Source organism: Cavia porcellus, unplaced genomic scaffold (genome assembly GCF_034190915.1).
Source record: "Cavia porcellus strain 051 isolate PalLab524CR breed Dunkin Hartley unplaced genomic scaffold, mCavPor4.1 scaffold_18, whole genome shotgun sequence".
Lineage (NCBI taxonomy): Eukaryota > Metazoa > Chordata > Mammalia > Rodentia > Caviidae > Cavia > Cavia porcellus.
In genome coordinates, this window is record NW_026947501.1 from 71,555,026 (window position 1) to 71,579,712 (window position 24,687).

A 24,687-nucleotide genomic window follows, 5' to 3' on the forward strand; every position below is an offset into this window, starting at 1 on the left:
CTTAACAACTCAGTAAGAACTCTGTATATGTGGTCTCTTATGTCCACGAATATAGAGAATGTCTTACCTTGAGAGCTTTAATGTGATTTGGATTCTGAGACAGACATCTACCAAGGCGCTTTGCCCCTGTGACCTTCGAGGATGACAAGCCAGGGTGGCCAGGCCACTCTCTGGTGGCCAGGATAACCCAACAGCCATGGAATAAGGTCTTTTGGCAGTGACCTATGAGGGCTACCAGGTAGGATGGCCAGGGAACTCTCTGGTGGCCAGGATAGCCTAAATAGCCCTGGAGTAAGGTCTTTTGGCAGTGACCTATGAGGGCTATTAGGTAGGATGGCCAGGCCACTCTCTGGTGGCCAGGATAGCCTAAATAGCCCTGGAGTAAGGTCTCGAAGAATGTCTGATGAATTTGAGTGAGGCCCATGGCGGGAGAGGGGTAGGTAGCTTAATCTTGTGTAGATTTGTCTGTCTCAGAATTGTAGGTGTTATTTAAAATCTGAACAACCATAGCAAGGTCTCTGTGGAGCTTGAAGGTTAAGTTTTGCCTTGTTATTTGAGATCTGGACTATAGTAAAAGTTATCTGTAGAATTAAGTAAGTATGTAGGAGCTTAATATCGGCATTTAAGATTATAAGGCAGGCAGGTTGGTAAAATTATCAGGTGGCCAGCAACAGTGAACAAATGGTAGAAAAACTGTAAGAAAAAAAGGAAAAAAAATAGCCTCTCTCGAGTGGAACTGAACTGCAAAAAAAGTTTGGGCAGGGCTGTGAGACTTTGGAAACGTGCAGTGTTAAAGGCAGCTTGAAACACTGAGATCCGTGGCACGCGCCCGGCGCGTGGCCGGTTGTCGTGGGGCAGCAGTGGCGGCCTGTGTGCCCGGTGCCGCGGAGGGGTGGGCAGGCAAGGAACGTGTAGAGTGGGCAGGGCGAACGCGGGACACCGTAAGCAGAGAACAGAGGCTTACTGCGACGCGCTAAGCGGCGCAGGGAAATGACGTCGTTGCGCTGCGACCGCGTAAGGGGGTGGGGCTTGGAGGCCCCGAGTGGTGATCCCAGGTGACGCCTGGCGCCAGACCAAGGGGAGTTGCGGCTCGCGTTCAGTCCCCCGGAGGGGCGGGGCGGCGGCCGAGGCGGTGGCAGGGGCAGTCAGGGGCAGTCAGGGGCAGGGCCTGCTGCGCAGGGCCCCGTGCATGGGGCGGGGCGAGTACTACGCTGTGGCCGCGGGAGAGGCACAGCGTGAAGTTAGGCGGGCTCTGGTCTGAAGGCTCACGGGCCGCGCCAGACCCGGGCGCGCTGTGAAAGCGATGGCGGGCGGGGTATGACGCAGGGACGCTGTGGAAGAAATGACTGGCTGCGGGTTGGGCGAGTGGCCGAACTGTGGGGCCCACAGAATTGGAACGCGATGTGAGAGCGAAAAGAAAAAAAAGCTGTTTAAAATCCAAAGCAGTTTTATGTGAATCTCTTATTGTCTGGTCTCATTGAACCTCGGCAGAACGGCGGTGGCGGGCGGGCTGGCGTAAAGTGGGAGACAAAGGGGAGAGGAGCCGGGCGCGGAGGGGGCGATTCGCGGGAAGGGCCGCGGCCCGCGCCCAGAGCCGCTGCGCCGGCCCCCCCCCCCGGGGCGACCGGGCCTCACTGGCCACACGGGAGACCGTCCCATGACTGTCGGAAGCTATAACTCGGTGGGAGGGGGGAGGGAGAGGAGCCGCGCTGGGAAACAAAGAGAGCTGTTTTAAAAGGTATCTCAGGGGGGTTACTCACCAGAGTTGTAGTGGATTTGTGACTGTAGAAGTGAAGAATTTTGACCAGCAGGGGACCATAAAACAAAACTGGGAAAATTATAGTCTCTCACCTGCCGTCGAGTCACGAGCACCATCTGTTAGGTCTGAGAAGAAGGGAGAGGATGGGAAGAAGAGAAAGAGGTCGAGGAAGAATTTCGTGGAAGGAGTGGAGTGGACGGCCGTGAAAGTAGTGGGCAGCGGTGGCTTTATTTCGGGAATGCGGGGAGAGACCCTCCCCCCGACTCTCTAACACGATTGCCTACAGACTCCAACATCATATATACCAGAGACAAGCCTTACCTACCTACCTTTTAACTTTTATGCTTTCATAGGGGGGAGTAAACACCTCTCATAACTTCACTCCTCCTAATCCCACGTTTATTTTTCAGAATTCTGCCTTGCCACCTCAACGTCACCTTTCCCTCTACCTCACTTGGGTCCATAAATATGACAGTGCCATGTCTCCTCATAACATCTTGTCTCTTTGTTTTTTCTAGTCTAACATACGTGCATTCACCAGTGAAGTTGTCCTGGCTAAAACACCTAACATCAGCGTCTACCTGGGCATCAACCTTCATCCCGTCAAACTCCCCTAGACCCCAATACAGCGCCCTCGGCCAGCAGGAAGTAGTTACAGAGAGAAATCTTCGCCCCTTTTCCTAATAATCATAAGACGGGATATGAAAGAGTTGCTGGCCCAGACCGGACCCTTTAACCAGGAAAAGCTGCAGCCAAGTTAGAAAACTCCTGCCTCCTTCGCCCACTATAGACTTGACTGTAACCCTATACCCCCCTCCCTAAGAACCTGTGCGCCAATGAAATACCTGTATATCTCTAATGGCCTTAGGGCACTGCCCTAAACTTAGGCTATTTATATTCCCCCACGCCACGTGTCCAAGAGAGATCGCCAGATTCTAGCAGCCAGTGCGCCAGTCTCCTCTCCCCGTGTTCCCGGAGAGACCACCGGCCCCTGGGTGCAGCGGAGATGCTGCGCCCCGGGGCCGGGGGGAGGGTCTCTCCCCGCATTCCCAAAATAAAGCCACCGCTGCCCACTACTTTCAAGGCCGTCCACTCCACTCCTTCCACGGACTTCTTCCTCGACCTCTTTCCCTTCTCTTCCCATCCTCTCCCTTCTTCTCAGACCTAAAAACACCATCTGCCTGTGTTTCCCAGGGTGACCAGCAGCAGCTCTGTAGCCACTCTACAGATGATTGCTCACACGCGCCTACTGGACGGATGGCTGCCCAATGGCCCTCTGCTCCGGAATCTTCTCCTCAAGCTCTGCTACCGCTTCAGGAGCAAGCTGGCCCCAAGGAACTTGTTAACATCCATGTGCCTTTTTCCCTTTCTGATCTATCTCAGATTACCCATAAATTAGGTAGCCTCTCTGTTGACCCACAGAATTATATCAGGCAATTTAAATTTATTACTAATTTTTATGATTTACATTTTAAGGATGTGATTCTAAATACCACTCTCAGCTCACAAAAACGGAATCAGCTGTGGCAAGCAGCTCAAAAAGAAGCTGATCACAGACATAAGGTAAACACCGCTGATAATGACCCTGGGCCTATAGCTGTGCCAGAGCAGGTCAAGCATACTAACTATAACAAACTTTTAAAACAGGTCCAGGAGGCTAATAAAAACCCAGCTGTGTTCCTAAATTGTCTTTCTAACCCTCGCGCCCCGCAAGCAGTTCCAGCTTCGTACACTGTGTCGGGCCGCTTCCCAGCCCCTCCCCCATGCGCCGTCCCAGCCCCTCCCTCCCCCGTGCGCCATCATCGTCGCCGCTGCCACCTTACGCATTTCCAGGGGCAGTCCCAGACCGCCCCTGCGCACTACGTCCCAGCGCTTGCCCCACCCGCTGGGCGTGCTCTGCCGGTGTGCCGAGAAACAGTAGCTCAGCGGCTCTGCTCAGGTGTGCTTTTTTTACAATTCAGCTCCGCTCAAGAGATGCTATTTTTTTATTACAATTCTCAAACCATTTAATCAAGGTTATTGGCCACCTGATAATTTTACCAGCCTTGTTTATCAATCAAAGCCTTCACCAATCTCCTGTTTAACAACTAAGGTTATAAGTTCCTTTTTACTGGGAACCACTAGCTCTATTTCAAGACAAGGGTTTTCTTCAAAGTTTTATTTTATTTGTCTTGGTTCATACTACTGCAAATAACAACTTTAAAAGTAAATGTGTTCAGAATTTGACAGTATTAGATCAGTTTTGATAGATTTATTCATAAGATTGCTAAACCTTTACTGCAAAATGTTTCCATTAAAGCCTTTTTAGACAGATTAAAGCTTTTTTTGTTAATTCTATGTGTCACCCTATAAAAAAGTGATGTGCCATCCAGATAAAGCCTGCTCTCTAATCTAAAATGCCAAAATTAAATTCCTGCATACTTACTTAATTCTACTATAGTCCAAATCCCAAACAAAAAGGCAAAACTTGACCTTCAAACCTTAGAGAGATCTTAATATGTTTTTTTTATATTTTTAACACTTGTGACACTTGGAGTTCTGAGGCAGGTAAACCTACACAAGGTGGAGCTGCTTAACCCCCCATGGACCACGCTCAAATGCAGCAGAAGACATTGGACAACAAAATGCCCCATCCTGGCGTTCTTTGAGACCTTACTTCAGGGCTGCTGGACTGTCCTAGTCACCAAAGTGTGGGTAAGTCATCCTAAGTTCTAGCCCTCACAGGAAATGTCAACACTGCCAGATTCATCACTGACAAAAATTGCTGCTGAAGACTGAGGGGGTTCAGGGCAACAACAGCCCCCTTTAAGGTGTCCATCTCAGATTCCAAGTCCCACTAAAGTCTCAGGTAAGACATTCTCTATATTTGTGGACATAGAGGCCATATACAGAGTTCTTCCTGAGTATTCAGGCTGCTATATTAAGTCCTCAATCTCTATGACAGGGTATTGATGGTCAACCTATGCCATTTATAAACAGAGCCTATTTTGTGCAGGTCCCAGTCCTAAATCTTAAAATGCCTTTTATACAGGCTGACGTAGACACACTGAGGCTTCCGCAGCTTCCACCTGTTGTCGCTGGTGGACCTCTCCTCAGTGATACAGACCACCCCCTTCCTTTCTTGTTCACCAATTTGTCAAGACATTTTTGTCTTCTCACTTGCTTTATACTTTTTCAGGATACATAAAAGCCTTTCTCATACTTGCTAAAGTTCTGTTACAGCAAATCATTCCAAGGACTACAACCAGGTTACAGTGACCCATGCCTAAATCAAAGTTGCTGGACTGCCATCCTGATTTCACATCACTCAGGCTAAGGGATGCCCTCCCAGCCCTAAATCTGATCATTCTGAGTGGTCATCTCATCTTCTGTCACCCACCCATCTCCGTTTCATGAAGGCTTCGCAGCCACAGTTAACAGGCTAAGTCATGTTTTGTTATCCACTTTGGTTCCTAATTTCTTACATTCTATTAATGATCATTTTTACAGCAGGACTCTTTAACAGTATTGCCTACAGACTCCAACATCATGCATACCAAAGACAAGCCTCACCAACCTACCGTCTTAATTTTTATGCTTTCAGATGGGGGAGTAAGCACCTCTCATAACTCCACTCCTCCTAACCCCACATTTAATTTTCAGAATTCTGCCTTACCATGGAACATGTCTAAATCAAAGGCACCTTTCCTTCTACCTCACCTGGGTCCTTAAATATGACAGTGCCATGTCTCCTCATAACATCTTGTCTCTTTGTTTTTCCAGTCTGACATATGTGCATTCACCAGTGAAGTTGTCCTGGCTAAAACACCTGGCACCAGCGTTTACCTGGGCATCAACCTTCATCCCATCGACTCCCATAGGCTCCAGTACAGCGCCCTCAGTCAGCAGGAAGCAGTTAAAGAGAGAAATCTTCGCCCCTTTTCATAATAATAATCATAAGACGGGATTTAAAGGGTTTTGGCCCAGATAGGACACTGTAGACAGGAAAGCCACAACCAGAAGCAGGAAGCCCCATCTCCCCTGCCCCTAGGAAATTACCTGTGACGCCATCTTCCCGCCCCTGGAAATTTACATATGGCGCCAAACCTAGGACCAATGGGCTACCTGTGTATCCCTAATGCCCGCCTTAGGTTCCACCCCAAACCGAGGCTATTTACATGCCCCCACGCCATGTGTCCGCCGGAGAGATTGCCAGACGCCAGCGGTGGGGGTGCCAGTCATCTCTCCGTGTTCTCAGAATAAAGGCCGCTTTTTATTTTATACTTCTCATCTTTTGGAAATATTTTTCATCTTTTGGAAATAATCCTAGCAGTCTGTACTGTGGCTTCCCTACCCCACGCATTATGTGGTGATATTTGGGGATATTTGCACGGTTGTCAGGACAGGAGAATCTATGTAATTTCACAACAGCGTTGTGCAAAATTACGATTATTGCGTAACAGCAAAGAAACAAACTTAAAAACATCAGTGCTTCCCATAGCAACTCGGATGACTAGGCTCACACAATGTCAAGAACACCTTTCACAAACACTCGGAAGCATTCACGGGTTATGATGACGTGTCTGTGCCGAAGATGGACAGGGGACACAATGCTGCTTTTTTCACATGGAAAAGTTTTGAAGTTGGTTTTCAAAAGCAGCGCTAGGGCCACAGAAGCCAGGGTGCAGTGTGCCCGAGCTCTGTCGCCCTCTGCTGGACAACTCTGCAACCCGCAGGCAGAAGGCCAACATTACCGGGTCAGCCACCAGCAGGCTGGGCCCTCTCCAGGGCTGCTTCCGAATGAATGGGAGCTTTGGCTCAGTTTGTCACCACCCCTCAGCTCATCACTGCCATGAGGGCTCCAGGTACCCAGGGTCTCTTAGCCTCACAGCACCTTCATATGGATACAATGCCCTGTGGCCAGGTTCCACTCGCTGGCCCTCGAGGCCAGCCCACTCCAGCACAAACGAGCCCTCCTGAGCAGGCACTGTGTGGGAGAAACCAAGCCCAGGGTTCTCTGGGATCTCCCAAAATAAACCTGCAGACTCTCAAGCAAGACAAGCAGCCATCCAATAGCCAGTCGGGCTGCAGGCAGAAGGTACTACAGTGCAAAGAGGTACACTCAGCCCTCAGGACCCACATGGCAACCATGCAGTGCCCAGGGCACAGCCTCCTGTCTCGGGTTGATGCCACCCCACACCCTATCTGCAGCTCACCTGTTGCAAGATCTGAGCAGACAGGGGAGACCTTCCCTGGGCCCACACCTGCCTTCCACCCAGGATGGAAGGACATTTCTCCAGGTGGGGCCTTGGGACCCTATGGCCAACTACAGGGCACTGTCTTCTGCCTGCTGGTAAGCATGGGCCTCCACCCAGGGCACTGCGAGGACTACAGGCACTAGAAGAGAAGAAGGAACCAAGGAGCCAGACACCTAGACTTGGACAGAACTGCAAGGCTCAGGAAGCAAAGGGACTGTGGTCATCAGGCCACTTCGCAGGGGAGCCCAGCTGGGGCGGCAGGCCTAAGTAGCATGGGGTGGCAGTCCTGATCCTGTCCCGCCTGGCCCTGTGAGCTGCTCCCGCCCCAGAGGTAGCCTTGGCCCGTGCTGTCCCCACGCCAGCTAGACACTATTCCTAACCCTGGCCTCAGTCTGGCCACCAGCACTCCTAAGAGACCTCTCAGGCCTAGGCCAGGCACTGTGCTCTGTCCCTGGGGTCCCAGACCCACATGCTCCAGCTGTTCACTGCAGTGAACCCGGAGCTCAGCCAATTCCCACCCTAGCCCAGCCGGAGCAGGAAAACCATGCTGAGCCTGAGCCCCGCATAGGAGGAGGCAGACAGGGCTGGCCTGGCCTGAGCGTGGGGCACTGTCTTCTGGAGGACTGGACAGAGGTGTTATAGCCTGGTTCTAACCATTGTGCCTCATTCCTGTTCTGTATGCGCCGCTCAGCCCCCTCCCTCCCTTCCTATCTTTCTAGGTTAAGTTTCAATTTCCTGAGAAAGCTGTAAAAGCCTTAGGTATCAGTTTCCTGCAACCCCCTCCCCTACCCCTCACCCGGCTATCTGTAATAAAATGTGCTGTTCTTTAAGAAATGCTCTCCTCTGTAAAAATTGTAAAATCTTACCTAATTGATATGTTAACCATTGTTGCCCTCTACAAATAACAGATGTTGTGCTAAAATAAGCTAACAGGGGTTGTTAATTACTGCTAGGCTTCTCTATTCTCTGCTGAGGGAAAGAAGATGTTTGCCCAATCTAAACTTGCTTGTATGTAGGGAGACTTGCTTGTTAGCCCAACTCTTATCTGAACTTTGCTCTTCCCAATGTAATCACCGTGTTCCTGTTCTTTTGTGCGCCACACCCCCATCCTCCTCCTTGCATTGTGAGGCCAGCAGCTGTCTGTGGTTTTTACAAGATAAAAGGCTTGCCTTTTAGCTGTCAGGTGCGCAGTCTCCAAATTGGCTCCTGGAGGCTGTGTCACCAGGCCTTGGCCTAAAATAAAGCCTTTGCTCCTGAAATTTTAATTTCTTGCTTCCTTGGATTTTATTCTGGGATCCAAGCTATCACAAGAGGCAGGCATCCCGGGGCTGGGGTCACATAGGACAGGGCACGGCACACAGAGGCCAGGTGTCCCCTTGTCAGAGCCACCTCCCAGGGTCCCACAGGGTGAGGTCAGCACGCGCGGCCTGGGGAAGTGGCAGATGGCAGGCCCCACCCCAGGACCTGCAGAATCTCAGGGCTGATCTCAAGCAAGGGAGCCGGGGAGGATGGCCACCAGGCTCCCTGGGACACTCACCCATTGTCCAGGCCGTTCTGCCCGAGCTTCCACCCCATGTCGCCAACCATCACACCTGGCATGGGGAGCAGTGTCTTCGGGTCCCGGATCTGCACAAAACGGGGGGGGGGGGGCAGTAATGGCCTCCACTAGGGTCAGGAAGGTTCATCACATCATGTCCCCTAGAAATGACATAGCCAAGTCCCAACCTCAGGATGCAGGAAGAGGGCTTGATATGGAAATAAGGTCTCTAGACATGAGGAAGTAGGGATCGTGAGACGAAATCATCCTGGATTACCCAGCTTGGCACCAAATGCCATGACAGAGGTCCTCACAAGAGACAGGAAGGGACACAGCACACATGGAGAACACGTGGAGACAGAGGCAGAGACCGCAGGGACGTGGCCACAAGCCAGGAACACCTGCACCCCCAGGAGCTGGGAGAGGCAGGATGGGGCCGCCCTCTCCTGGGGAGCAGCAGGACCCTGCCACACCTGACCCAGGCTTCCCGCCTCCAGGGCAGTGAACTCTGGCCTGCAGTCTCTAGGGTGACTTTCTGTGGTATTGCTCCACCCCAGCAGGATTGCAGCGTTCCATGCCCCGGTGACGGCCACACACATACACAGCGGGTGACCGGTCCCCCATGGGCAAGCTGCAGAGAAAGGACCCAGGGCTCGCTCTACAGGACCCCAGTCACACAGATCCTGCCACCTCCTCCCCCCAGGCTCAGGGCTGTTGTGTGTGGAAGGCCCTGTTGTCCCAGGGGAATACCTGTATGCAGCACAGGAGGCCTCACCCCAGCGGGCATGGGGGTGCCCGCCACAGCACATGACCCAACTCATGGCATCCACAGCACCCGCAGCGATGAGCCAGGGAACCAGAAATACCCATGGCTGGGGTGCAGCTCACGCCAGAGTGTGGGGAGGCCTGGGCTCCATCCCAGCACAAAAGCAAGAGGGCGGGAGGGGAGAGAAGCACAGGGGAAAGAAAGAGGGGAGGAGAGGAGAGGAGGAGGGAGGGAAAAGATGGGAGAGGGAGGAGACAGACAGAGACAGAGACAGAGACAGATCTGCTCTAGCTTGGAATTTACTTATTCACAAATTGTTAGTTTCCTTTATTTGGAGAAAGAAACATCTAACTTAATTGAAGGCCAAAGATATTTAAAAACTGAAAAAGGCTGCAATCCAAACCACAGCATCTTTGCCCTTTCCTTAAGTCTTTCAAGAGGCTCAGTGAAGACTCAATGAATTTTTCTCAACCTGCTAAGACAAATCCACTGGCAACAATGCCAACCAAGACAAGAGGGAGAGGTGTCCAGGGAGCCCCCGGGGAGGCAGAGCCTTCAGCGGCTGGTCGGGGGAGGGGTCCTCCCAGCCCCTCTGGTCCCCGGCACTTGCTTGGCGCCCCCTTGCTTGGCGCCCCCGTATGGGAGCAACTTTGCTCCCAAGTGCTTCCCACCGCCCTGGGCCCAAACTGATGGAACCAAGTGACCACAGATGGAGATGTGGTCTCAGAAACAAATCTTTCCTCCCCCAGAGCGATCGCCTCTCATGGTTTCCCATAGCTGTGGAAAGCTGATTCACACAGAGGGGAAAACATTACCGAGCGTGGGCACGTCATCAGACAAAATAACCCCAGCTTCCAGCTTACCAAGAACGCAGCCATTACAAATACCCTGGTAATTCCTGCATCGAGGAAGGCATTCCAGAGCCAGAAACAGACTCACTAGGCAGTGTCACCCATATCTAAAAAGCATTTCCAGCCAGGTGTTGGTACACAACTGTAATCCCAGCACTCGAGAGGCTGAGGCAGGAGGATTGCCATGAGTTCTAGGCCAACCTCAGTTACATAGTGCGTTTAAGGCCAACCTGCACTACATAGTGAGACCTTGCCTCAAAACAAAACAGCATTTCCATCTCCCATTTCCCATGACCCTTAGGGGGACTGAGTCCTACATGCATCTGACAGCCTTCACCCACTGAGCCAGGCCCCTTCACCCACTGAGCCAGGCCAGGCGCCCATCATGGTTCCTGACCAAGGGCCCCAGGTCGTCTGCTCCGGAGCTTGGGACCTACAGTGCAGGGGCAGCAGTGGGCTCTGCAGGTGATAGGACCCTGGGGTGCAGTTTTACCATCACTTGGGAAACAGCCTCAAGTGCTGTGGCTCTGTGGTCTCAAACACTGGTCCCCACCTCTGAGCACGGGGGACCAAGGACCCGCGCAGCTCACAGGAGGCTCAGCAGGTGCTCACAGGCCAGGCCGGGGATTCTGTGAGACTCTGATGCCCGATGACCTGACAGCTGACAGCTGCCAACACTCCACACTCTACACTCAAGGTAAAGAGGGAGCAATGGGTAAAGCTTCCTCTGCCACCTACAGCACACCTCCTCCTGTGAGGCCTGGGCCTTGGGACCCCTGGGAGAATGTGTTATCTCAAGTCCCCCCAAAGCCATAGTGAGCAGAGGTGGGGCCTAGGGAGATGCTGGTTTACGGAGTGTGATTCTCTGAACTGTTAATCCACTGATGGGTTTACAGCCAGGTGTGATATTGGGAGGGAAAGTCTGGGGAGAGTCACTGGGATGTTGCCCAAAAGGGTTTATCTCCCTCCCTCCCCCTGGACTGCTAGCTCTCTGCTTCCTGGTTCCCCGCCTGGAGCTGATCTCCACCAGGCCCTTCTGCCACAATCCCTGCCTGCCTCGGAGCCAGCCAGCTGCAAACTGTGAGCCACAATCCCCTTCTTCTCCTTTAATTTGTGGCTTCCAGGTGCAAGGAGAGAGTAACTAAGACGTGAGGTCTAGAAGACAGAAACCCAGCCCTGCAGCAGAACACTGCCACGCGGAGTCCCCGCCAGGTACGAATCCATGCTCACAGAAACCCACCTACCTGTACCATGAAGGGGTGCAGCCCGTGGCACTGGCCATCTGGCGTGTACAGCTGCGCAAAAACCACCCCGTGGGTCGCTGTCTTGCCCAGGTTGCCCACCCAAAATTTGGCAGCTTCGAAGTCAGGGGAATGGATGATGAACTCCTGCGGAGGGAAGTCGGGGTGATCACCTTGCGACACTCGGGGAGAGAGGCTCCCTTCCCGAGGAGCCAGTGTTCTAGGCTCCAAGTCCCGGAATCCAGGTCTGGATGGATCCTGCCTGCCTTTCCTGGCTCTGCGTGGGATGGGTCGGGGCTTGTTTAGAAACAGAGTGGTTGGCTGGGGATTTAGCTCAGCAGCATAAGCACCTGCCTTGCTAGCAGGCGGTTGTGAGTTCGATCCCCAGTACCGATAAAAATGAAAAAGACAAAAAAAAAAAAAGAAAAGAAACAGAGCGGTTTTTCATAGGTCCTTTCTCCAGAAAATGATGACGAATTTTCAAGCAATAAGACTCGTGCAAAACACTGCCTGGGCCAAGGGGCATAACTCAGAGGTGCAGTGCCTTGCCTGGCAAGCACAAGGTCCTGAGTTCAATTCCCAGTATTAAAAAAAAACGCTACCTGCTGAAACACTCCTGGATGGGACCCGCGGTCACACACCACCTTGGACAGGCTGGCCCTGCTGAGGGCCTTTTCTTTTACCCTTCCCTGCTGGGTTCTTTCCCTGGAGACCTGCCCCACTGCGTTCCCACCACGACAGTAGAGTCGTGTCCAGACACTGGGCTCCCACTCAACCCCCGGGATCAGAGCCATATTCACAGCAGGGACCCCGCTGGCGTCTGCTGTCCCGTGATCAGTGGCCCCGAGTGGGCCCTCCTGCTGTCCCTCTCACCTGTACCTGGGCACTAGGAGTCAGGAGAAGGCTGTGAAAGGGTAGCTACCCGAGACCCAGGATGACCCTGCGGCCAGGTATGGGGCACCATCCTCTGGCCGCCCATCAGCCTGGGCCTCTACCTGGACATCACGGAGGTCTCAAGCACCAAGGGGAGGGGAGGTGTAAGGAGCCACAAGGCCAGAGAGGATTCAGACAGAATCCCAAGGCCTGGGAACTGCGCAGGGGTCACGAGGCTCTGCAGCGTGGCAGCTCCCCTCAGCCTGCTCTGACCAGGCTGGGGCCCCCACAGCAGCCCCCACATGGGGGCTCCTTGTCCCTGCCAGAGGGGTATACATGCTATGCTCCTCCCAGGTTCCCATCACACAGGGTACAGGCTCCCACGCCTACCGTGACACATGGTCTTGGTGCCTTTGGGGGACGGATTTTTTGACAGGGTCTTACTATGTAGTCTAGGCCAGCTTTGAACTCATTACATAGACCAGTCTGGCCTCAAACTTGTGGTGATTCTCCTGCCTCAGCCTCCCTGCTGGGATCAGCCCTGTGCCACTACTCCTGGCTCCAGAGCATCTCTCACGAGCAGTATAGGTGCATTCAGGTTTGCATTCCACTCTGAACCATGTCCCTCATGGCATTTTAGCTACTGCCACCGGCCTGTCCTATGCAAGCCGACACCTACCTCCGTGGCAGGGTCGTAGTGCGCAGTAGTCCTGATGGCCTGGGTGTTGCTCCCATGGCTCAGTTCAGTCAGAGCGAAACAGCCAAAGATCTAGATGCGGACCACAGAGCCAGGAGCAGTTAGAGCCCCTGGCAGGCTCCAGCAGGGACCTGCCATGTCCACCCCAGAGGGCCAGATGGGCCCTGGCCTCCACTCCCCACCTGATGAGAGGCTGACTCATCCTGTCCTACTGCATGACAACCCTGCCCAAGAGGTAGCAGGTGGCCCAGGGAGTGGCAGCGCCCTCTCTGGGCTGCAGGGTAGTGAGGACTGCCCAGGAGAACGGGAAATGGAGGGGTCAGTCCACACTACCTGTGCCTGACTGTTACAGCGAAGTGGACCAAGGTCCACTGGCACAGGCTCCTGGTGACCCTCTCCTGCCTCCTGCCCTTCCCAGATGCTCGGGGGCAGGGACAAGGAGGAGGACCTGGCCCTCTGCTCCCAGGCGGGACCCACCTCCATGTTCAAGAGCTTTTCAATGTATCTGAGATGCCGCTCAGAGCCAAGGCTGTAAAGAGCTGATCCAAACACCTGAAAACACAGTGCAGTCAGCGACGCAGCCAGCAGGTGGGTGTCAGCCTCTGAGCCACAAGGCTTGACTCCACAAGGCAGGCCCACCCTGCCACGTAGCCCCGGGGAGGGGGGAGGTTCAAAGGGATGAGACCTGGCCCGCCTTTCGCACTAAAGGCACCCGAGACACAGCCTGAGGGTCTGAGAGTGGCTGGGTGACAGGAGGGAGGGTGGAGAAGAGAGACGGCTACCACACGCAGGACATGCGTGGGTGAGGGCCCCGGCGTGGGCCAGGCTTGTCTCCGAGAGGATGAAGGGAAGGAAACTGCTGTCTGGCTCAGACCACTTTCCCTTCCCATTGAGCCACGTAGATAGTACACAATGTCACATGGGCTGATCAGAAATAATGGGTTTGTTAAATGTTATTTTTAAAAAATTATTGGTAAAAAAATTATTGGCATGGGCCAGGGGGACCAGCGCTCCTGTAAGCCTACCCACCCCATAGCTACTGGGGACAGAGGTCTCAGCATCTCTTGCAGTATAGCAAATATGGGGGATTTCCTTCTACCTTTGGTTTGAAGGCAAAGGTGGTTTTCACTATTATGTTTTGTAATGATGGTTTTGCTCTATTCAATATTCTCCTTCGACTGGTTTTATAATGTTCTGTTTTCGGTTTGATTTTGCTATACCTGATTGGCTGGACAGCTATTGTGACGATTATAAGATATACTATAGTACCTATTACTACTATCCCAATATCCTGCTGTGAAGTTCTGTACCAATTTCACTGCATTGTCTCAATTGGCTTTGTTCTGTCTTGTTCTGTAGTATTTTTACTATCTTCAAAATAAAATTTAAAACATAAATACATAGGGGCTGGGGATTTAGCTCAGCGGCATAAGCACCTGCCTTGCAAGCAGGCGGTCATGAGTTCGATCCCTGGTACCGATAAAAATGAAAAAGACAAAAAAAACACAAAAAATAAAACATAAATACATAAAATAAAATATTAAAAAAAATTATTACAAGCTGGGAGTGGTGGTGCACACCTGTAACCCCAGCCCTCTAGAAGCTGAGGCAGAAAAACTGCTGTGAGTTTGAGGCCAGCTTGAGCTACAAAGTGCATTCAAGGCCAGCCTGAACTGCATAGTGAGACCCCGTCTCAAAAAGACAAAAAAAAAATGATGACAGTAAAGGACTCACTGCCACGAACTCCCCACAGTCCTCCCCTTGCTCCAAACACTGCCCACTCTCCTGGCCCTTCCTGCAGCAGCTCTGGAGTCCTCTTTCCTGAGTGTCTTTAGCCAGGTCAGAAAAACAAGACCTAGTCCTCATCTACCTTAGTCTCGGACCCGGCACCGTGTCACTTCTGGCTTTTCACCAGAGTCAAAGTGACCGTGGAAGGAAACAACTGGACAGAGGCAGCCAGGACAGCGCGCTGAAGGCCCTCAGGGAAGAGGACTCCAGAGCTGGGGAGAATGCTCTCAGGGTGGTTAGCGACATGTGTCTTCCTGTCACAAATTTAAAACTTTACACTCCCGTTTGGATCCCAGTGCATACACAAATGCACAGGGAACTCTGGGACCTCAGGTTTCACAGCACTGCGCTGTTCAGGTGTGCGGGACCACACGGCCGGCTTCTGACCACATCGCAAAAGCTGAGTGGACTGCAGGGAACAGCAGCTGCTGTGGACAGTGTGACTGCATGTGGCCCTACGCGGATGTGGACTCACCATCAGGTGGAGGGCTAACTTGGCACCCAGAGACCAGTCATACGCGCCCAGGCAAGAGAACAGGACTGGGAACCGCAGCAGGCTCTGGTCCAGGCTGCCCAGGCTCTGGTCCAGGCTGCCCAAGCCAAATAAGCCGTACTCAAAGATGCGCTTGCATCGGAGGAAGCTCAGCTCGCGGTACTTCTCCAGGGACAGGTCCATCCCGCGGGAGCCAGCGAAGAGCGGGTCCTTCTCCAAAGCCAAGAAGACGGCCTTCTGCAAACGCAGGGGACAGGTCGATGAGCTGGAGGCCGAGGACAGAATGTGCCCCTCAAGGCCTGGGGTGCCCAGAATACAGTCTGACCCATTCCTGTCTTCCTGGTCATTCAGGGTCCAAAGAGGAGAGGGCCTCACAGTATTCAGGGACAAGCCTCACCCCGCCACACAGAGGTGGCCAGGGAAGCCGAACAGCTTCAGGGCTGCAACCCCATTCTGCCCACAGACCAAGGTCCCGGTCACAGGGGCTGCAGCTCTGGACCTCACCTTGAAGCGCAGTGTGTCCTCGCCTTCCCAGAAGAGCTGCAGTTCCCTGGGGCTGAAGGAGGCTCGCATTCGGTAGGCATCAAGGGGTCCCCTAGAGGGATCTGACCACAGGACATCACCGCTTCCTTCCGGTGCAGGCGCCATCCTGCACGGAGCACAGGCCTGAGCCCCGTGGCCCACATCACTCCCTACACGCCGGGCTACGTGCTGCCCAGAGGAAAGCAAGGCCATGTTCTGAGGGCAGCAAGGTGACCTGCGCTGGGCCCTGGGCTGAGGAGGAGGACAAAGCTCGCTAACCTGGCCTCATCTCCACCCCGCCTAGCAGAGGACAGCCAGCAGCAAAACCTGAATCCCAGGTGGGGACAGGGGCAGATCCAGAGTAGGCTGACATTGCCACAGCCTTGCCTAAAGACACCTTGACCCCAGGTGACCCAGGGAGCTCCCCACAGAGCTCACAGCCCACAGCCAGGGAGCTTCCTCCATCCTCTCTGGCTACACACGGCAAGGCGTGACCTTGCCACCCACGTGTACACAGGCCATCTGCCACTGGACCTCTGAGCATGGGCTTCTGCCAACATGCGGACATGTGGACCAGAGAAGGCCTCTGTAGTTTTCTGGGTGGCCTGCAGCTTCCTCTAACAGTCTTGGCTAATCACAGCCCTAGAGGGCAGGGCTCATGGATCCAGGCCTGCAGTAAGCGAGGAGAGCTGGGTCCAGGCCTGGAGGCCCAGAGTGACTTTCAATTCCTTCCATGTGACCTTGAAATAGTCTAGGGGTGGACCCTGCTTGTGATGGTCACAGTCAAACTTTCCTAGATGAGAGGGAAGGGGGGGCATGGCTGTCTGAGTTCCAGGGACCCAGTCCCCCTTGGCCCTCTGTGACCGTGGGCCAAGTACTGCGGTCTGTACTGACACAGGTGCAGCAGAGGCTCAGAGGGGACCGCGATTTCCTGCTGTGAAGGGGCAGAGAAGGAACTGGGGCCCAGGACGGGCTACCCCAAGTTAGCTCCTGGAGCAACTCTGAGGACACAGGAAGGGCAGCAGGAGCTAAACAGAAAGCAAGTGGAAGGAAGAACAGAGAAGAGGAGACTGTACCTAGTGGGACGGAGAAAACCCAGGGGAAAGCAAAGCTGATTCTCTGACAAGACTGGCAAACTTAGGCTGACCCTCTGAGGAAGAAAAAAACTCAAGATTCACAATCAGAAATCAAAATGGGGACATTCGGACTGACCTAATGCAGCAGGAAGCATCACAACCCACAGAATGGGACAGAGTTCTTCTCCCCACACCCAGCCTGTCAGCACCGATTCCACAAGTCTATGGCAAAGAGTTATTCAGCCTACACCAGGGACTGTGTCCAGGAACCTCTCACCCTTGGGCCCATAGCCAAATTAACCATCAACCCCACAGCGCCCTTTGCTGCCTAGAGAACCCCTGCATTTCTTGTTCCCTTTAAGCCTACTGTGGTGCCCTCTGATGGCTGAGCCACTACTGTGTGCAGGTAACTGGGTGGAGGAGCAAGGCAACCTCATTAGCATCTAACTGGCCCAAGGACTCTCAGTGTCCTTCTTTTCCAGGTAACACACTCAAGCTCCGTAGTCAATCGCCCAAGATTCTACCCAATGCCACGATCCCAACCAGTGTCTGAGGGTCCCCACACTACCTGAGGCCACCAACAGTCCCGCATCAGGGCACAGCTGTTGTGAACAAGACCAACAAACCAGACTGCCTTGGCTCCAACCCCAACGTTATAACTCCTGTTGGCTGACTGTACCAAGCCTGTTGCCAGGATAACTCAGGGCAGTGGGGTCTGGCACACACTGCAGCTGGGCTCCTTGGTCCTTAGTAAACCACAGCAGGCACTTGCATGGCAGAAGGGCTGGCTTAGCGTCACTATGCCGCCTGCTTGTCCCTCCCACTGGTCACATCATGTGAGGCTATGGTTTGGGTCCGAGCTCCTGCCCTGAGGCCCCCAGTCTAGACCAAAGTGGGGTCACTCTCCTAAGTGCCTCGAGGTCGCACTGAAAACAGAAGGGAGCCCCAAGGGGCCGGCAGCCCACTTCTGCACACAGGAAGTCCCAGTCAGTCCAGGTCTCCTGACTTTGATCTTTGCAAAGAAGCCACCTGTCACCTGACATTCACCACCCTCTTCTTCTCTAAGTTGTTTCCTCCTTCCCACCTTAAAGTCCCGCTGACCTCCCCTCTCCAAGGTTCGTGAATCCAGAATCCCAACCAGGAGACCTGCTGCTACACTTCAAGTCTGTCTCGTGACCTCTCTGTGGCGGCAGAAGAGACTGCTGTCCCCTGCTAGTCTCCGGAAGCAGCAGCTGCCCGGTGAGCTCCTTCCTGCGTCTGGCCCCGCGCGCGGATCTCTGCACGTGCGACCCTCGCGTGGGACCTCACTCGATTTGGTCCCTGGCCTCAGTTTCCACGATCGCGCCGCAAGCGATCCTAGGGCGACCCAGCAAACCCACACAACACCAGCCGGCCATCTGGCCCCGCCCCTCACGTCGTCCTGAGGGGGGCATGGCCGGGCGCAAACGTCATCGCGTCGCTCCTCACGGCTGCCCCCGGCCCCGCCTCAGAGGCGTGGCTTCGTGACGTCACATCCCGTTCCGCCCCCGTCTCCCAGGAGTCTCTGAAGCAGCAGGTAGATATGGTGGTCCCTTCTCCGCTGCGTTGACCCTCTGCGCGCCATTGATTCGGAATTTTACTCCAGTTTCTCCTCATCAATCGGAACGAAGTCCTTCGGGGGCTTCGCTGCACAGGAATCTCTAGCATGGTTATTTGGTTCGCAGATTCCTGGGCGCGCTCCCGAGCTGACCAGCCGGCCATGGTGGGCGATTTCGAATCAGCAAACGCGCAAGCGCTCGCTGATGTTGGAGGACCACGTTCGCTGCGGGTCCTCAGAGGGCGCGTGGACGTGGGCTCCCGTGGCCCACAGCAGTGACCAACCCGACATCCGAGCGCTTCCGGATAATCTCACTTCTCTCTCGCAGGCCTCGGTCGTGCGTCGTGAGATCCCTTGCATGTGACTCCTGCAGCGCAATCTCAAGGCTTTTATGGGGGTGGGGATAGGGCCGTCCAAGCTGAGTTGCACACAGCATGTGGAATTTACAGAAGGAACCAACCGGCCTGGGATCTCCCACATCCAAAGATCTCCATCCAAAGAAGCCATCCCAAAACATCCCATTTAATGGGAACCGAGAGATGAGCAGCACAACCGTGAGGAGGAGAGAGGCCATAAACTCAGTTTCAGAGACGTGCGGAGTGTGAGACCCTGGCAGCAAATGCGGACGATGGTGTGAGCTGCTGTTTGCAGACGCTGCCTGCAGTCTACGCTTTCTTCACTTTCGGAGAAACTGTTGAAAGCAACAGAACACAGACTCGTTACTGAGCTGGCACCTCCTGTAGGTACAACCTCTGACCAAGCCATGAACTCTATGGAGCTGAGTTCACCTTTTCCTGACACTGGAAAACGTTGTTCCACGTGGAAATCTTAGACCTAAATTGAGTGGCAGAGAGAGCGGCTCTCCGAAACAAAGATTTTATTTGGAAACGACAGGAGATGTGATCCCCGATACGCACACTGTGGGCACTATGGTGGGCAAGGTTAATTAACAGTAAAACAAGAACGGACTCGTGAGTTCTTTGCTAATCCCCTATTGTGAGAATGAACAGGGAAGTGTCTCATCAGAGGCTGAGAGCAGTTACTGAGTAATTGTCCTCAAGTATTTTTGTGCAAGGTTACGATTCTTTTCTGAGTCTTTAGTGATGATTCTTGCTACCAAACCACATGAGAACCGCTTCCAGTGGCCTCCCGACTCTGCTTTATTAAGGTTTCACATCAGTAAGTCACAGCTTTCACAGAATCATTCTGTCCCCTGCAGGAGAGGGGAAGAGAGGAGACTTTCTAAACAGATCCAGCAGGGCAAGCTGGGGGGACTAAACTGGAGCACAGGGAGGGAGCTGAGTGACCTTTGTTGCTGGTTCTCTTTGCATGCCATTATAAAACACACTTTGAGAAAATGTACAAGGAACAGGTCCCCAGGCTTGGGAAAGTCCCAGGTCCCTCCCCACCCACGCACACCACTTGTGTCTACTTCCTCCTCCACACCTCAGGTCAGCTGTGGTACGTTTCAGCCCCATGACTTCACTTTATCGACTTTCCTTGTGACTGGGTTTAACACAACTGTTCCCAGCTCTGACCGTGACTTGATTTAGTTTTAGTTTTTGTTTTGTTTTGTTTTTGTCTTTGAGACAGGGCTCACTGTGTGTTCAGGAATGCCTTGAATTAACTATATATTCCAGGCTGGCCTTAAACTTACGGCAGTCCTCCTGCCTTAGCCTTCAAAGTGCTAGTATTACAAATATGCACTGCCATGCCTAGCTTGTGGCTTGACTGCAGAACCACTTTCTGGCCTTCTCCTCTCTGTCCTGCAGCACTGCTCCCCAGCCTACTGTCCCCTGGGCCCTAGGACAGTGTTTAGCCCATCTGATAGGCACTGGACAGGTCCACACGAGTCAGGTGGACACAGAGGCTTACAGGACAGCAGTGTTGTGGATACACAGAAAGCTGTTGGGCTTTCTGTGTCACTGAGACCAGTGTGGAGATGACACAGAACAGCAAAAAGGGTCTCACTTTCTGGGACAAGAAATTTGGTTTTGTTCAGTACTGATGGCTGCCTCCTGATAGAACTGACAGGAGCTGAGGCGGGACAGTTCTTGGGGCAACTCGGAGACCTTGGCCATCCTCCAGGAGAGGTTTGCCAGCAGACCCACTTTGACATTTGTCCCTATCAACCCACCACTCTGCTGGTTCACCAGTGCCCTGTCCAGTGCCCAGTGCCCACCCTCAGCTCCATCAGCCATCCCTGGTAATGCAGTATTTGAACACATTCTTAGAGCCAAGGTTTCCTCCGGTACTCTGGCCATCTGTCTCCCTCTGTCCCTTCTCCTTTCCCTCCCACCACTTCTGCCTCTGTTGCTGGTTCAGGATTCACAGGAGAACAGAGGTGACAGAGTTGCCAATCACTGGGCCATGAATGGGCTGTGGAGATTCAGCAGCAAGCATGGCCCTGTGAGAGTTGTGCCAGGGTCACCACCACACAATGCCACCTCCTTCCCCTGGTGTGATATATTCAGGGCTGTGTAGCTGGGGGAGCGTTGGGAATGAGCTGTGGAATGACAAGTAGGATTTGGTACAAGATGCACATCCCAGAGGCTGAATCTTGGGTCGTTATGGCAATGACCTCGCTGTAAACCAAAGGGAAAAGACTTCATGCTGAAATCAGCACATTTAGCCCAAAGGGTTTGTCAGCCTCAAGAGAAACCTGGCGAGACAGGAACCTGGGGCAAATGGGCTTATCTCAGACTAGCAGGCTTCAACTGAGATACAGGTTCTGTGCTCGGCCAAAGGGAGCCTGGAGCCAAAGGGAGATCTGTAAACAGAAAGAGAAATCCACGTAAGCTGTTTGGCCTCAGAAATCTTCAGTTCCCGAAGCTGGCTGCAGGGTTTGCCTTTTGCTCCCTGGTGAAGACAGAGTTCTTGTACGAACTGCTTAGCTGGAACGTGCAGCCTTGATCATTCCTGCAGTAGCCTGGGTTAGGACAGGCCTTTCCTGAGAGAACACCTTGGGTGGGGCCCCTTCTGGGGACTGCTGCCGAGTGCTCCCTCCACAGCCTTCAGAGTCCACGCAGCTAGGGTTAGACATAAGGGACTCCATGTTGGTTCACATGCTGAAGGAGCACTGGGGTTGCATGAGAGTTCTGGATGCAGCTGGCCTGGGCTGAAGCCCCCAGTTCAGATCTGCGTGACGGGCTGGTGCTTAGGACTCAGAGCGTGGGAGGCTTCCAGGTGAGACTTAGCCCCACTTCCAGCCTCCAGCACTTGGACACTGAGAACCCGCCATAGAGGGGGTTGGGGAGCCGCTAGTGGTCTCTAGTGGTTGCTTAAATTCAAATGTACATTTGCTAAATCTGGGAAATGCCTATCCATTTAAATTACTGTCTCCCAGCTATGCTGGCTACACTGCAAATACTCCATGACCACATGCACCTGGCTTGGAGGTTATGCAGACAGGCAACATCCCTAGCCTGCCAGAAAGTTTTATGGGATGGTGCTACCCAGAGACCCCAAAGTCTGCCTGCAGGTGAGCAGAGTGTGTGGCTCCGAGGCACACGTGTGACAGGCTCTGGGGACAGAGGCAGAAGCAGCCCTGCAGAGCTGTCCTATAAAAGAAACACTGTAAAGGAAACGACATCAGTGGAGCAGCTGTGCCAGGCACGCGCTCCTGAGGCATTCTCCGCGGGAGAAGGCAGCCCCTGGTTGTCCTCTAGTGGTGCACTCCCGCCTCGCTGCTGCGTTGATGCCTGCCCAGCTGAGTGCACAGGAAAAGCGCTTTGTTCCTGAGGTCAGCTGAAGGGAGAGGACGCCCAGCCCAGCCCTCGGTCCAGATCAGCGAAGCCTGGCTGCTGGTCGCTAAGTCTCGGTGAAAACCTTGCCTTCAACTGTTGTTGGTGCCAGCAACAGAGGGGTGACAGCCTGGGGGGCAGCACGATGACTTGAGTTCAACCCAGGCACTGCTGTTACCCTGGGAACTCTTTTTGTATTTGTGCAGTCAGGTCTCCTGGAGTCAGGACTCCGTTGAAAACCTTTTTTAAAAAGTTATTTCACATCAACTCTCCTGTCTTAGAATCCTTTTTTTAAACACATATGGAGATCACGAGAGGAACGAAAGAAAATCTCCTGAGCTCTGAATCTGTTAACTACTCAAAACATTTCTGTTTTCTTCTGAGGCAGTAGGAATTTGAGAGCTATTTTTTTAACACCAAGTACATTTATTAGAAAAGAAGAAAGTCATGAAATATCCTCATATCTGTCCTTAAGAAATTGGAAATGAAAGAATAAAACCAAAAACAGAGGAAAATAATAAAGATTAGAAACACAATCCCTTATCAAAATGCCAGTATCGTTTTTCATAAAAATTAACATTTTGATTCTTACATTTCTGTAGAAATACAAAAGCCTCAGAATAGTCTAAACCACTTTGATAAAGAAACAAAATTAGAGCTCCAGCCCTCCCCAATCCCATGACTCATGACAAAGTTACACCAATCAAGAAAAAATGGCACTGATAACAAGACAGACAAACCACCAAGGTACCAAAATGGAGTCTCAAAATAAACACCCTCATAACAGACAGTTGATTTCTGGCAAAGATTCAAAAGCAATTAAGTGGAGAAAGGAGTTCACCTTCAATAAATATCCTAGAACAACTGGATATCCATATGCAAAAGCCCAAACCTATAGTACATCAAAAATCTCTAAAAACATCCAAAAGTCAACTGGAAATGGCTCACATAGGTTAAAGTAAAGGCAGGTGTACCTGAGTCATTGCTTTTGCTGAGGTCGTTCTCTCTGGGACAAAAAGACTTGGACAAGGAGTAGAAGGGAGGGCAGCACCTACAGAACTGTTCAGTGAGGGAGGCAGTGAGTTTGCTTCCAAACAGGCCATGTGGATGACAAAGGAGGCCAATAACCTTTTTAAAAACTATCTTAACTACATTTTATATACATATACATGTTTTTTCTTTCAGCTTGTCACACTGATGAGAATATGTTTACACACATCTCTTATTTCACTAATAAGTATGATCTCAAGGTGTATGCATTTACCTATAAGTGTCCAGTTTATCATTCTTCGTGGCTGAGTAGTACTCCATTGTATAGAAATGCCACATCTTTCTTATCCATCCTCAGTCGATGGACATTTAGGTTGTTTCCAAGATCTGGCTATTTCAAACTGTGCTGCTATAAACATGGGTGCACATATATCGCTGTGATATGATGCTTTTAATTCTTTTCGGAAGATACCCAGAAGGGAATAGCTGGGTTGAATGGGACCTCTAGTCCTAGTTCGTTGAGGAATCTCCACACTGATTTCCACAGTGGCTGCACCAGTCTGCACTCCCACCCACAGTGGAGAAGGGTTCCTTTCCCCCACAGTCCCTCCAGCATCTGTTATTGCTTACATTCTTTCGGTTAACAGCTGAATGTGCTAACCCATTGCGCCACAAAGACATGCTTACATTCTTGACAACAGCCATTCTTTCTGGGGTGAGGTGGAATCTCTGTGTTGTTTTAATTTGCAGTTTTGGATGTATGGCCATTTTCACTATATTGGTTCTTCTTGCCAAAGAGCATTGGATATCTCTCCATTTTCTAATATCCTCTTCAAACTCCTTTTTCAGAGTATGATAGTTTTAAATGTAGAGGTCTTTTACATTCTTCATTAGATTTATTCTTAGGTATTTCATTTTTTAGATGGTATTGTAAATGGTATTGTTTCCCTGATTACTCTTTCAGTGAGGTTGTTATTCATGTAACACTTCAAGGCAGCAGGCAGAGTAAAAAAGGAAGGCTGTAGCACTCAAAAAATCTCTGTGCCCTCCTCTTGCACAGGGTGAGGATGTTTACAAAGTAAGCATACTGGGGCTGGGGATTTATCTCAGTGGTATAAGCACCTGCCTTGCAAGTGCACAGTTGTGAGTTCAATCCTTGGTATATATTAAAAAAGTGAGGATCCTGGCTCTCTGCTGAGTCTCTTGGTTAAACTTCTAAACTTCTCAAGTTGACACAGTACCAACCATAACAATCCACCTCTTGTCACCTTGGCAAGCAGACACATTTCTTTAAACCAGTTTCAAGATACAAGACATGGTTATTCTTAACATTTTGCAACTTGAACATTGTAACCTAACAATCCTTAGGAACCAGCATTAAGTCTGTCAACATTATAGCATAACATTTTTCCCAGGGCCCCCAAAGACTCATGCACATCCCTTTATGCAAAAGTCCATCTGAAAGAGTTTCCTAAGTCTTGACAGTTTCAGCATTGCTGAAAAGTTCAAGTCCCAAGTCTCCTCTGAGATGGAAAGCA

The 24,687-nt window shown here is 52.1% G+C and overlaps 1 protein-coding gene across 3 annotated transcripts in view; it reads right to left on the minus strand.

Annotated features, from left to right (window-relative positions):
• The window catches only part of Acox3 (acyl-CoA oxidase 3, pristanoyl), a 37,424-nt gene extending 19,147 nt beyond the window's left edge, over window positions 1-18,277 (minus strand). The window contains exons 1-8 of one of the 3 annotated variants that reach the window (XM_023566856.2): window positions 17,925-18,277; window positions 16,841-16,914; window positions 15,747-15,891; window positions 15,225-15,479; window positions 13,439-13,513; window positions 12,944-13,033; window positions 11,395-11,538; window positions 8,534-8,622 (exon numbers count right to left, since the gene is read on the minus strand). In XM_023566856.2, the coding sequence (XP_023422624.1) occupies window positions 8,534-8,622; window positions 11,395-11,538; window positions 12,944-13,033; window positions 13,439-13,513; window positions 15,225-15,479; window positions 15,747-15,890 (797 nt within the window). In that variant the 5' untranslated portion in view covers window position 15,891; window positions 16,841-16,914; window positions 17,925-18,277. The remainder of the gene's footprint in view (window positions 1-8,533; window positions 8,623-11,394; window positions 11,539-12,943; window positions 13,034-13,438; window positions 13,514-15,224; window positions 15,480-15,746; window positions 15,892-16,840; window positions 16,915-17,924) is intronic. The other 2 variants (XM_013157562.3, XM_004999883.4) reach the window with 2 other exon arrangements.
• Between the last annotated feature and the right edge of the window lie 6,410 nt (window positions 18,278-24,687).